The 12,540-nt window shown below is 47.5% G+C and overlaps 1 protein-coding gene across 1 annotated transcript in view; it reads left to right on the top strand.

The window, feature by feature from the left end:
• Positions 1 to 4,426: 4,426 nt before the first annotated feature.
• SGIP1 (SH3GL interacting endocytic adaptor 1) overlaps positions 4,427 to 12,540 on the top strand; it is a 54,649-nt gene continuing 46,535 nt past the window's right edge. Inside the window, exon 1 of the mRNA XM_069861973.1 lies at positions 4,427 to 4,737. Coding sequence (XP_069718074.1) covers positions 4,728 to 4,737 — 10 coding nt within the window. The 5' untranslated portion in view covers positions 4,427 to 4,727. The remainder of the gene's footprint in view (positions 4,738 to 12,540) is intronic.

The following is a 12,540-nucleotide window of genomic DNA, read 5'->3' on the forward strand; positions in this document are numbered from 1 at the left end:
ACCAAATGGGGCCGCTGGCTCTGGCATGTGGGATTCTGCCTCCCTTGGCATCCCGCTCATGCCTAGTGATGGAGGCAGCTGGTCCCAGGAGGCACCGTGTTTGGTTTCAAGGGAACCACTGCCCATTTCCAACCTTGTTGTGGCGTGTGCTGTGGTTGTGATCAAGGGGGCTGCTCGCACCGAGGATGGTTGAGGTCCAGCAGAATGCTGTTATGTTGAATCTCAGCCTGGGTTGGCTGCTTTTGGGGGGTGCTTGGCAGAGTGCAGAGCATTTTGCTGGGCTCTCCTTAGGGACCAGCCATAGTCACGTATCCCCCAGGACTGTTTCCCTTTGTTCCAGTAGGGGCAGTTGCTGGGTGAATGCAAGAGGGAGGAGCGGGGCCAAGTGTGCGGCATGTGCCTGTGCTGTGTTGCACTACAGTTGCTTCTGTGGTGAGCTTCTTCCATTAAATCCTTCTTTAAAAACATTATAAGTATATTTCCCCTAGTGCTGTTGGGAAAGCAGGCACCCCATCCAGCTCTCCTCCCTCTCCAAGTGCGTGTCCCATGGATGAGGGCTTGCTTCCAAGGACCTAGCTCACTCCTGCATCCCTTGGAGCAGCTCACTTGGATGGAAAGGGCTTGGTGGCACTTTGTGCATAGGAAAAAACGTGGATAAATAGAGAAAAAAAGTAGTAGAGCAGAATTTAACAGGCTTTATTGTGGAGCAAGGAGCAGCTGCATCCTGAAAGGAGCCCTGTGCCTGGGGATATGCGGAGATACAGGGTGGGCACCAATCTTCTCCTCCTTCCTGCCAATGCAGTGTGTGGTCCCCGGGGCTCCCAGCCAGGGTGGTGGCAATGAGCTCTCTGTGATGGACTGGAAGGGCTGAGGTTCTGCCCAGTGGATGGCAGGGGTTGTTCCCGTGAGCTTCTTGAGAAACTCCAGCCCTGCTCCTGTGGTGGGATCGTGGATGCAGGGGGAATGCTCTAGTTCTGCAAAACACAGTGCAGGGTGGTTGAGCCTGGTAGCATCTTGGAGCACAGCCTTTCTTGGTTCAGCTCCACCAGCAGCGGCATTTCCAAGAAGCTTGTGCAAGCCTGTTTGGTGCTCGGTACCTGGCTGATAGGCTGATCTGCATCCACGCCCTCCTGGGCTCACCAGAAACGGGGATGAGATGCTTCTGGTGGGGCCTTGTACACCCCAGCCTCCTTCCCTGGTAAGGAGAAGTCTTTTAAACTAGGAATCTTGCAAAAATGTCATGTTATTAGAGCCCAAATGGCAGTCTGTGCAAGGGTTCAGATTTTTCCTTAGCTGTTCAGTAGCACAGAACAAATGCTTGCAATGTGACTCCTGCATCCTTGGATTTATAACTTCCAGCAAACACACACCAACATCCAGCACCCTGCAGAGAAGAAAGTAATGCTGTAGAGGAACTGGGAAATGGTTGGACTTTGTTGGAAAGCCTGTTTTGCAGGTAATGGGGTAGAAGTCCTGAGTGCTGTGTGGTGATGGGAGCTATCCGTAATGAGGCTGCCTGAGGGTCCGACCTTGTCCACTATGGTTTCCACCTGGAAAAGATAAACGGATGAGTTTATTTTTAGTAGAGGTTTAATTATGGTTTAACGTAAGGGTTGTGGAACCATATACGTGGAGATGTAAACAATCCATCGGCTGCCCATTACTGCCGTTAATGCTGGGGGATTTGCCAGAGCCAGAACCCACACGAGGATGAGGCTGGCGGATTGGAGCTTTATTTAGCAAATCTGCACTGCGCCCCACGCTCCTCGCCTGCCCCGGGGGCACCGTGTCCCCGGCCAGCTGGGGGACAAGCTGGGCTCCTCTGCTCCCGCCGCTCCTGTCACATGTACCGAAAGCATGACTCTGCTCGGATATGAGTAATGCACTCCGGTGACTCATTTTCTGCCTTTTATTTTTATTTTTTTTTTAAGGCCATTGACTTCGTCTGTTGATATTTACTTACATATCCTTCAAGAGCTGCTTGAGATTTCCAGCACTTTTGCTGAGAAATGTCCATGTGTCAGCTGGCGTGGTTGGAAATCATTTGGAAATCCATAAATATCAATTTTACCTTGAAATGAGAGGGCCGTCCTCCCTGGGGAGGCGATGGGCTCCAGCAATGACCCAGCTCTCCCTGTGCTTCCCAGCTTTGTGATGATCCCATGCAGGGAACAGGTTCATGATGTCCTTAGGGTGGGGTTAATTTTGCCCTCAGGAAGATGAGTTTCGGTCTTGCCACATGGGAGGAATTGTTTCATAAGGCAGAGATGTTCCACAGAGCCGACCAAAGCTGGAGCTGCACTGTAGTGAGGAACAACACATGAATTTCCCACCTCTGCGATGCAGAGGCTGCCGTAACTCGGCACTGAAATGGAGGGATTGGGTGTAGACAACTTATTTGCCCATTACCCTGCCTGGGAGGGGGGTTGCTGGGGAAATTGCGACTCCTCTCACTTATTTAAGGAATACAAGCCCTGAAGAAGAGCATTAGAAGTGCTGCGAGAGGTGGGTTGCTGGGTCCGCCTAACCTGGGGTTAGGTTGGGGTGCGAGAGGGCTCTGGCAACTCCGTGTCCTGCTGTGCAGCAGCTATATGAATTCCAGACAATAAGTGTTATTTTGATGTGTCCAGGAGGGATTTGGACATGGCAGGTACATGCTCATCACCCGGGTGTCCTGCCACGTGTGCCAGCCTGGTTCCTTGGGACATTTTAGGCCTGGTCTGCAGGGGCAGCAGATGCCCTGGGATCACAAACAGATTTCCCAAAGGTGCTGAGCACCCTTCTCTGCAACCCTGGTGCCGGTGCCAGAAGTGCAGCAGCCAAGGCAAGTTGCAGGAGCTCCTTCTGGGGATTAAACAAACCATCTGTTAAATAATCCCATCACTTTGCCCCAGTGCACGGTGGCATTTTTTGCTGGCTGGGATGCGGGGAGTGATGCAGCCAGAGACACTCTGGGGCCTGGGACAAGTGATGCTGGAGCTGAAGACCTGGTGTTGAAGCTCATTTCCCCACTGGTGTTACCAAATCCTCGGAGGTGATTGGCTTTTAGATTTTTTAAATGGGAAAAATGATGCAGGTGTTGTTCTCCCTGCTTGTGAGCAGGGTGAAGTCCTGAGAGATGCATGTGGCTGAGTGGGCTGGGTCCTAAAGGTGATGGTGCAGGATGAGAGGTAGAAGTTAAGTTTCCATCACAGATGGAAGCTCGTGGTGAAAAGCTGCATTTGCAAGTGCTGATATGGGCTGGTTGCGCTGAAATGGAGCAGAGGTAGGGGTAGGCAGCTCCTCAGCAAGTGCAGGCTGGTGCTGATGGTCATAATGCCTGTGTCTTCAGGCGCTTGACTGCGGCGGTGCCCTTAGGGACAGATCCATGGGTGCCTCCCAACTGAGATTATCCGTACTGTCCCTTCCAGTGGTGTGTGCTGCTTCTGATGAGCCAGGGATGCCCCTGCTGTTCTGGCAGCTGTGTGAGGTCCCCTTCAATGTAAGGTAATTTAAAGCATCTTTCTTGCTAGCAGAAAAATAATACAACCAAACTTGGGGAGCTGGTTTTCTATCTTGCAGTCTTACTGGGGTGATCCTGCTGGTGTCCCAGCTAACTCCTACGTTGACAGTGCCTGTCACCTCCAGCCAAACTCTCTCTCTGCCCTCGTAGCAGTCCTCACAAATAGTTTTCCAGCTGGTAAGTGTGGCACACCCCACTGAGGGTTTGCCTGGGGCTAAGTGAGGTCCCGTACCAGGGGACTGGATGCTGGCAGGAAGAAATAGGGGATGTGGCAGTTTGCTGGGACAGGCTGGCAGTGTCTGGCTTGGGTGGCATCTCAGAGGTGGCAGGACAGCCAACCTGCTGCTGCCGGACACAGTGATGGGAAGTGCAGGGGGTCCCTGGGTGGGTGGTATCCTCCCCTCTCCCTCAACTTTTGTCCCCCACTCAGGCGATGCTTCAGCTGCTTTTCATGAGAAATTAATTTCCAGGTGCTCTTGGAAGGCAGCTGGGAAGAAATTTCTCCTGCATCATCCTTTCGGGGCTAATTGCTGGCGATGTGACGTCAGCCCGATGGATTTCTCTCTTGAATGGCTGCGGGAGAGGTGCAGAGGGCCCGAGCTCGCTGTCCTTCTGCTTGCCAAGCTTGCCGAAGCTGGCAGCCGGTGCTATCAGAGCGAGCTCCGCTGTCTTATCCACACTGGATTTATTTCCCTCCCCCCTTTCCCAGCCGGTCTTCCCGCATGCTCCTAATCTGACAGCGCCTGGTAATTAATCTGGCTCCCCCAGCCGCTGCAATAGGATTAGAGGGAGGGGAAGTGCGTCACGAGGTATGAAGAGGGGTGATGCTTTTGGTGAAAGTGGAGGGGGGAAAAATGGGAAATAGGTTGGTGTGTTCCCGGGGGGGTTGTGTCGGGAGCGATCGCGCATGTGAGGAGGTGTGGGGCGGGAGGGACGCTCCGTGCTGCTGGCAGAGCCGAGACGAGCCCGTCTCGTCCTCCCTTTCTCTCAGCATCCTCCGGTGGTCCTGGAGGTGATACAGGCACAGCAGCATCCATGGCCTGCTCTTAGCCTCAGCATTGGTTTTGTTTGGTTTTTTTTATCTCCTTTTTCTTCTGGCAGCTAAGCAAGCTGGGGATTGGAGGCGTTTGATTTGAGGGCTTACGTTAAGCATCTGGTAACTGGGATTGTATTCTCCTGTATTTTTTCAGGCTCCTTGGAAATTGAGGAATGCAATTCTGCCACCATGATGGAAGGTAGGTGATGATCTGAGCATGTCTTTTGGAATCACTAGAGTTTTAAGTGTGATGCTGGAGGAAGGAGGATGCACTGAACCTCTGTGTGTGAATCCTTTTTCTTTTTGAAAAAATATAATAATAATAATATTCTCCTCTTCCCCTAATCCCAGTTAAACTGAAGCAGCCTGCCTGCTGCTGGCAAGCTGGTGGATGGTGATAGAATACCAAGCCCATCAGATTATTTGCAGTTCCATCCCCAGCCCTATGTAGGCAGGTCTGGGTACGCAAACGCCTGGTTCTCTGGCAGAGCTGCTGGTTCCTCCGGCTGCGAGGCAGCGATCTGGGCAGGGAGAGGGAGCCTGGGCCTGGATGGGCTGGTTGGCATTCAGGTCCTTTAAGCATTATTTTATCCTCTGCTTGGAAACCTGCTTTCTCAGCCTGATGTGATGCACAGAGGATGAATTTAAACGTTATCTGCATGCACAGAACGGGGCTGTGAAGCCGGTCAGTGATAGATGGAATTCTGAGGTTTTACAGTGCAGCTGTGTGGATGAGCATCTTTTCAGTGGGAAACAAGGATATTTGAAGTTAATTTTTTCCATGTCGTGTAACTGGTTTGAAGATGCAGGCTCTGAGGAGGAGGAGGGGAGAAGATGTCGGTTTGAGGTTTATTGGAATAAAAAAGGAAACGAGAAGGAAATATGGGCTCCAGGCACAAGATACTTCAGTCAGTGTTGTGAGACTGTGCATCTGAGCATGTGTGGGAAAAGCCCCATGGCATTTCTTAAAGAAATTTTAACCAATGTCGTTTGTCTCAGCTATATGTAAAGCTTTTTTTTTTTTCCAATGCCTTCTGGAGTCATATGCAGGGAGAGGAAGACTTCTTAATTTTTATTTTTAACAGAATAGATACTTGGGGGCAAACAAGATCAAAATATTCTTAATTTTTTAGTGACCCTTTGGCTGAGGCAGAAGGGCCTGCCTGGGAGAGGGCTGTGCAGAGCTGCATCCAGCACTAGGCTTGTGGCGCTGCCGGCATGCTAACCAGCCGGCTGCCCGGCCTTCCATGAGATGACAGGCAGAAATTGGGCTGCCTCTTGGTGTGTTTCTTTAAATTGTGGTCTGTTACCCTGGCCAAATTAACCTAAAAACGCATTGGGCTCCATACAACTGAGATGTCTTGTATTGACTTAAAATACTTGCCTAACCTTGGAAATTCAGGTGCTGTAATGGCTATGCAAGAACACATAGGAATTCCTTTTCACCATTCTTTTGATTCCTTGGTGTTGAGCGAATGAGTCCTGTTGTCTTTTGAGATGAGAAAATGCTCTCATCATGTTCTTTAATATTGAAGATGAAGTCACAAGCCAAAAAGATTTAATTTTAGACCATGACATCAAATTCATCCCACTGTACTCACATACGTGACACACTGGGAGCCAGGCACACAGCCTGTGCGAGAACAGGTAATTTTAGAGAAGATGTCATTAGCAACGTGGTTTCTCTCCAAAATGCATACATTTGTGGAGCAATCAATGTAGATAAATCAGTTGGCCTGCTGTAATTTGTGATTTGGGTTATTTGACTATTTTTAAGGCTGGTTGAGTGGAAAGTAGTGATTTTATTTATTTTAAGGATTTTTTTTTTGTTTGCTTGTTTTCATTGAGGATTTTTCCCTTGCTTGTGAAATGCCCATGGTGTACGGTGATGTGGGAGCCTCGGCTGCCTTGGCCAAGGCAGGTGGGTGGCTGGCAGGGAAGGTCAATCAGGGCTGTGGCTGCTGGCTTCTCAGGCTCTGGTGGAGGCGGAATCAACTTTCATGAACCAGTCTTTCATTCAAAAAATAATAATTAAAGAAAATACTAGCCGTAAAAAGTTTGCTCGTTATCTGTGACTTATTAAACTGCTTACCATGTTGTTCCCCAATGAGCTAACATGTAGGGGAACCTAGGATGGAAGCGAGAAAATGAAAAGAAATAATTGCTGCTTTTGGTGAAATTTTCAAACAATTAGAAACTGGCTTTATTTGTGGAAGAGTGAAAATTTTGCGACCAATATCTTACTGAAACACTGGCACCTTTATAGATACTTTATTTTAATATAAGTGCTTTCAAATGTGCTTAGCTTAATTTGCTCTGAAACTTTTAAACCTTCCCCCAATACCTAGAATTCCTTGCAGCAAATGTATGAAAGGATTTTTATTGCTGTAATAATGATTTAAGTCGCTTGGAGTACGTCTCACCAAAATGTTGGACACAGAGTGGAGCTCGGGGAGGAGTTGGGCTGTGCCTGCATGGTGCACGGCAGCTCCCAGGGGCAGCCCTAGCAGTCTCGGGGTGCAGAGCACGGGGCCAACTGACACCACACACAAACAGTGAGATGGACCTGGCTTGGCTGATGGTTTTGGACCCTCTTCTTTGGAAAAAAGAGAATTTGGCTCCTTGGGAATGATGAAGGATGTGCAATTGAACTAGTGCGTTCTGATATGAAATATTTTCTCTTTCTTCTGGTAGATGGGAAGGAAAGGTGCATTTTTTTCCACTACATGATTAAAAATTCACAATGATATCTAAAAATATTTCAAGAAAACAGCCCTTCTGGGGAGAAATGAATGCTTGCCATGCAGTGTTCCAACCAGCAGAAGTGGAAAGTCCTCCACCTCCATAGCAAGTGTGTGCAAGGGTTGGCACTGCTCAGCGTGTCGGGGTTGGGTTTGCTGTGCTTGGCCTTGCTCACACAGGTGGGAAGTAGGTGTTGGGAGTGGGGACCAAAATCCCCCAGCTTTGAATCTACAAACATAACCTGCAGCAAACCTGCTTTGCGTGTCAGCACTAGATCTGGGATCGAAACTGCTGCAGGAAAGGTCCCACTAGGTGTTGGAAAGGTCTCTGTGTGTGTGGCTGTAGATGTGAGAGATTTTTTGGATCTTCTCTTTGATTGCTGAATTACTCGCCAGTACTCAGAAATATACTGGGCAGGTTTTTAAGTCAAGCATCCATACACAAGTTTAGCTCCTTTTTTTTTAATCCATCTGTTGCATCTCCAGTGTACTGAAGGTATTTTGGGCAGCTTAATTAGATTTTTGAAATCGCTGCTGCAACACATCACTCAAGCCAGAAACCCTGTGATGTTCAGAAAGATTAGATGACCACGTGGCTGATGAGAGCAGCCATGGTTACATTGGAGAAGGCCATTTCTTCCTCTGGAGGAGATGGTACTTGCATTGTTTTCAGAGGCCAAACAAGCATTTGCTGAGGAGCAGGTTTCCCTGAGTGGAGATTTCTCTGTAACTCACTTCTCCAGGCCTTTTTTTGCACCTGTTTCTGTAGAGATTGGTCACTGGGAACTTCTATGGATGACTGTTTACATCCAAAATGGCAAAAACTTTCTTGCATTGTCTTTTAGCAATGATTGTCTCCAGGCCTTATGTTTTCATCACATTGAATAGATTGCACTGGAACCAGAGACATCTACTGGCACATAAAAAAAAGCTTTTTTCTTCATTAGGCAAGAAAATCAGCTTTATGATATTTTTTAAGTGGCCTTGTTTCAGGAAATGGTGTATTTAAATGTGCTTAGTGTTGGCTGTGTGACTCGGCAAGGAAATGAGCTGGTAAGAAACATTTGGTTTTTATTTGAGAAAACCAATAGCAGGTTTGAGGCAATAAAAATAAATACAGGAAAGGATGGCAAAACCATCCCAGAAAATATGCGAGAACCGAATTAAATTAGGACCTGTATTTTCTGATATGTTGTTTGAGCAGTAGCACGTGACCGAGCTTGGGCTTGCAAAGAGACTCAAGGCTTCGGCTTGCAGGAGCATCTCCAGCCATGTCCTCTGAGATGCAAGGGGGATTTTTTCAGACCTGCTGGAACCTGCTCCCTAACTGACAGGTCTGACATTGGTGGGGAAACTATTTTTTTCATGAATGTAAGAGAAAATTATTTGACCCTTCTGTCAAGCTCTGCACAGCACAGGGCAATGCCGTGGCTGAACCAGCAGCTCGACTCCCATTGCAGCCCAGGATGGGCACAGGGATGGGGATGTTTCACCACTTCTCTATTCAAAGACATGCATATAGCCTTTTTGAGGAGTGTTTTGAGGGCTGATCCTGTCTATAGATGTTGCCTACACAGGATGACTGAGGTTTTGACCAGCTAAGGATGAGGCATGTGAAAATGGGGGCTTGGGAAGCGAAGAGTTTGCAACAGAAATGCCAAAGAACATTTTAGCTCTTGGCTTTGTGGGTTCAAAAGCAGGGATGTGGTTAGTGTGCCTAGCCTGTAGCTGCTCAGGGGACAGTGACATGCTCCCACATTGCATCATAGTGCTTCCAGTGATATCTCGTGCACTCCAGATGAGAGCTGGGCTGAAAAAAACTGGATCTGAAGAGAATCCCTATCAATTTTGAATGAATTTGTTCAGCTGAACAAGGTGCAGTAGCAACCTCTGTTCTCTGGGGGTGAAAAAAACCCCAACTTTTTTTCAGGCATTCAGATGCTGAACTGGTGGGGTTTTTCCAGCTATTATCCACTGGCAGCATGTTGGTCCATGCCAAAGGAGGGGAGGGACAAATGGCTCTAGCTCAAAACCAACAACCACCAAGCAAAAGGCCCCACCCAAACTCTGGGAATGTGGGAAGTTCTTTGGATTGGGGCTGGCGGTCCCTGCCAGTTAAAACCCATGCGGTGCCAGCGTGGTGGCTGAAGCGATGGTGTTGAGGATTTAAACCAAAATAAGAGTAAGGCACCAAAACCTGCTGTTTGCCACAAACCTAGGCTGATTGATGGGATGTAGTGGCTGAAGCAAATCCCAGGCAGGGTTTTTTAGGGTAGAAAGGATTGAAAATATGATAAAACTCAACAACTACATGATGCAAGTCTACAAAATGCCTCCTTGGAGTGAGCCCCAGTGTAAAGCATGCCCTTGGGCATCTTGAACTGGTGCCCAAATACAACAACTTGGGTTTCTCTGCCAAGGCAGAAACTTTCTGCATGATTCATTGGCCTTATTCAAAATTTAAAGACCCTTTAGAAAAAAAATAACAGATTAAATCAGGTGTCTATTCTTCTTGAACCTCCCTCACAGGGTCTTAAGTAGTTAAAGGTGGAAAAACATGTTTGTGTGTGGAAATACCCTTCCCTAAATGCCAGTGTTGAGGCTTCTGTAGGTCACATGAAACGTGATTTACCCAGCACTGGTGCATGGGATCTGACATACTGCTGGGATCTGAGAGGGGGCAATGTGGAGGGAGAAGTGGAAAGGAAGGGGAAGGCAGAGAGCCTCCCCAAACAGTAACTTTAAACTATTTGGATGACCCAAACTTTCTCTAGTTAGTTAGAAAGACTTTCAAAGCCACTAGAGATCCATCTGCCTTTGTAAAGATGATGGGAGTGCAATGCTGGCTGCTTCCCTCCTTGGGCTGTGAGCTAAGCTTATGTGTGGGAGTTTTCCCACTTTCTGTGCTGGTCCAGTGTGGCCATTTTTCATTTGTTTTGTTTCAAGAAGGCTGTAGGTTTGAGTTTCTACAGGATCAGTAGGAAAAAGGCAAACGCTTGCCTGATGTGGAGTAGGTTGTTCACGTGCAATGCAGTAGCACAAAATGTAGCCCGCCTTGCCTTGCCAGCTATTGAATAGCCTCAGCTCTTTGTTTTTAGTAGAAGTTCAGTCCCAAGTTGATGTTTCTGGAGGCTTTTGGGCAGTTTTTCTTTATATGTGTGAATGAAAGGTGATTAAGGCTTGCAGTGGTTACAGCTACCGGGTTTTCTGCAGTCACAGTCTCACTGAAAGGTTTATTTTAATCTTCAGTTTAGTTTGAAATGTGTTTTAATTTCATAGATGCTCAGCGGGTCACCAGGCAGCTGCTGATGCCAGCAGGGCCACCTGGGGTGTACGAGCTTTCCTAGGAGCTGGAGGCATGGGAGTTCAGGACTGTCTTTCAGAAACAGGCACAGAGCTCCTACCCTGTCCTACAAACCCCCCATCTCCTCCCCTGCACCACGCTGCAGAGGTAGGAAGGAGAAATTCTGTACCATGTCCTTATTTATACTGGATTAGTGCTGACAGCGATAATATTGTTCAAAACCAATGAGGTACCAGGACTGGGAAATCATACTTGTCAGCTTGTATTATGTGGGAGCTCTTCCTTATGCATCTCTGCCTTGGAAAAGCCCCCCTGACTTTGGCACGTCTTTCTTTGCATTTAAATTACAACCGGGTTTTTTTTTTTTGTGATGATGTTTGTTTGATTTTTGGTTTTTGTTTGGATTTTTTTTCTTTACGGAGAGTTACTGAGAAAAAGAAACCTCTCTTGAAATCCGCCACCTACATGTTGCAGGGAATTTGAAACATCAACTGGAGATTAATGTCATCATGCGTGGGATGTGTGGAATAATCTTGTGGGTAGGTTTGGGATAGGTTAAACCAAGGAAGGAGGGAGGAGCTGGGGTGCTGTGGGTGGGTTTTCCAGCCTGACCTCCATCACCTAGCTGGAGCTGCTGGTTCAGGTTCCTGGGGGATTTCATACAGCCCCACAAATACTTTGGTTTTCTCAAGTCAAATCTATAGAAAGTCCTCAACGTAGGAAAGACAGATGTGTTGGAGTGAGTCCAGAGGAGGCCACGAAGTTGATCAGAGGGCTGGAACACCTCCCATGTAAGGATAGGCTGAAAGAGTTGGGCTTGATTAGCCTGAAGAAGAGAAGCTCTGGGGAGATCTTAAAGAAACTTCCAGTACTTTAAGGGAACCTACAGGAAAGCTGGAGAGGGGCTCCTTATCAAGGAGTGCAGTGATAGGATGAGGGGTAGCAGTTTTAAGCTGAAAGATGGGAAATTTAGATTAGATATAAGGAAGATATATTTTCCTGTGAGGGGGGTGAGGCACTGGAGCAGGTTGTCCAAAGAAGTTGTGGATGCCCCATCCCTGGAGGTGTTCGAAGCCAGGTTGGAAGAGGCTTTGAGCAACAGGATCAAGTGGAAAGTGTCACTGCCCATGAGACGGCTTTAAGATCCCTTCCAACCCAAACCATTCTATAATCCTATGATTAAAGATACACCTTGTTATCAGAGCCAGTTAATAATAAATACGTATCAGGCTTTTAAGTGCTTGCGTGCATGCATGTCAGTGGGCATTTGGTTGTTTTGTGCTTCCCTTAAAATACCACCCAGCATCGCTGCTATCACCCAGTGGGTGCAGGTGAGGTGAGCTCCCATGCTCCTCTCCTGATACAGCATCAGCTTCAACAACCTCCTGTTAGCCTGGATGAATTTTTTGATGGCTTAACCAGAAGGTTTTGTATCAACTGGAAATAAACTTGAGTATTATGAGACAGTGCCACAAATACATAGCAAAATCTTCCCTAAAGATCTGAACTCCCTCCCCATGACCACGGCCCATGGAAGTTGCCAGTGAATGGATGCAGACCCAGCCCTGCATGCCTCTTGAGGGGCTACTTTTTGATTCACTGCTGCCAGCAGCAGCCTGATTAAAAATAATCTTCTCCCACTATTTTGCTGACAGCAAGTAAATTAATAAGTGCAATGTTGCTGAAAATGGTCCTGTAGCAACCTTGCTACTGGTGGGGTTTGCTTGGAGGTGGTGGCGTTATACGTACCTGATAATGGGATCATCTTTTTGGTCCCTCTTTGGGTACTCTTCCAAATCTCGAAGGAGGACTTAACTTTTAATAAGGTTTGTTGGAGTTTTGCAGGGGTTTGGCCTGGTTTTGGTGTTAGTGCAGAAGATGCAGGAGCTGCCTGTATAAGTTGTTAATAATAGGGTCATTTATGCTGTATAAATTATTAATAGTAAGGTCAAATGTG

This window comes from Phaenicophaeus curvirostris, chromosome 8, assembly GCF_032191515.1.
Source record: "Phaenicophaeus curvirostris isolate KB17595 chromosome 8, BPBGC_Pcur_1.0, whole genome shotgun sequence".
Lineage (NCBI taxonomy): Eukaryota > Metazoa > Chordata > Aves > Cuculiformes > Cuculidae > Phaenicophaeus > Phaenicophaeus curvirostris.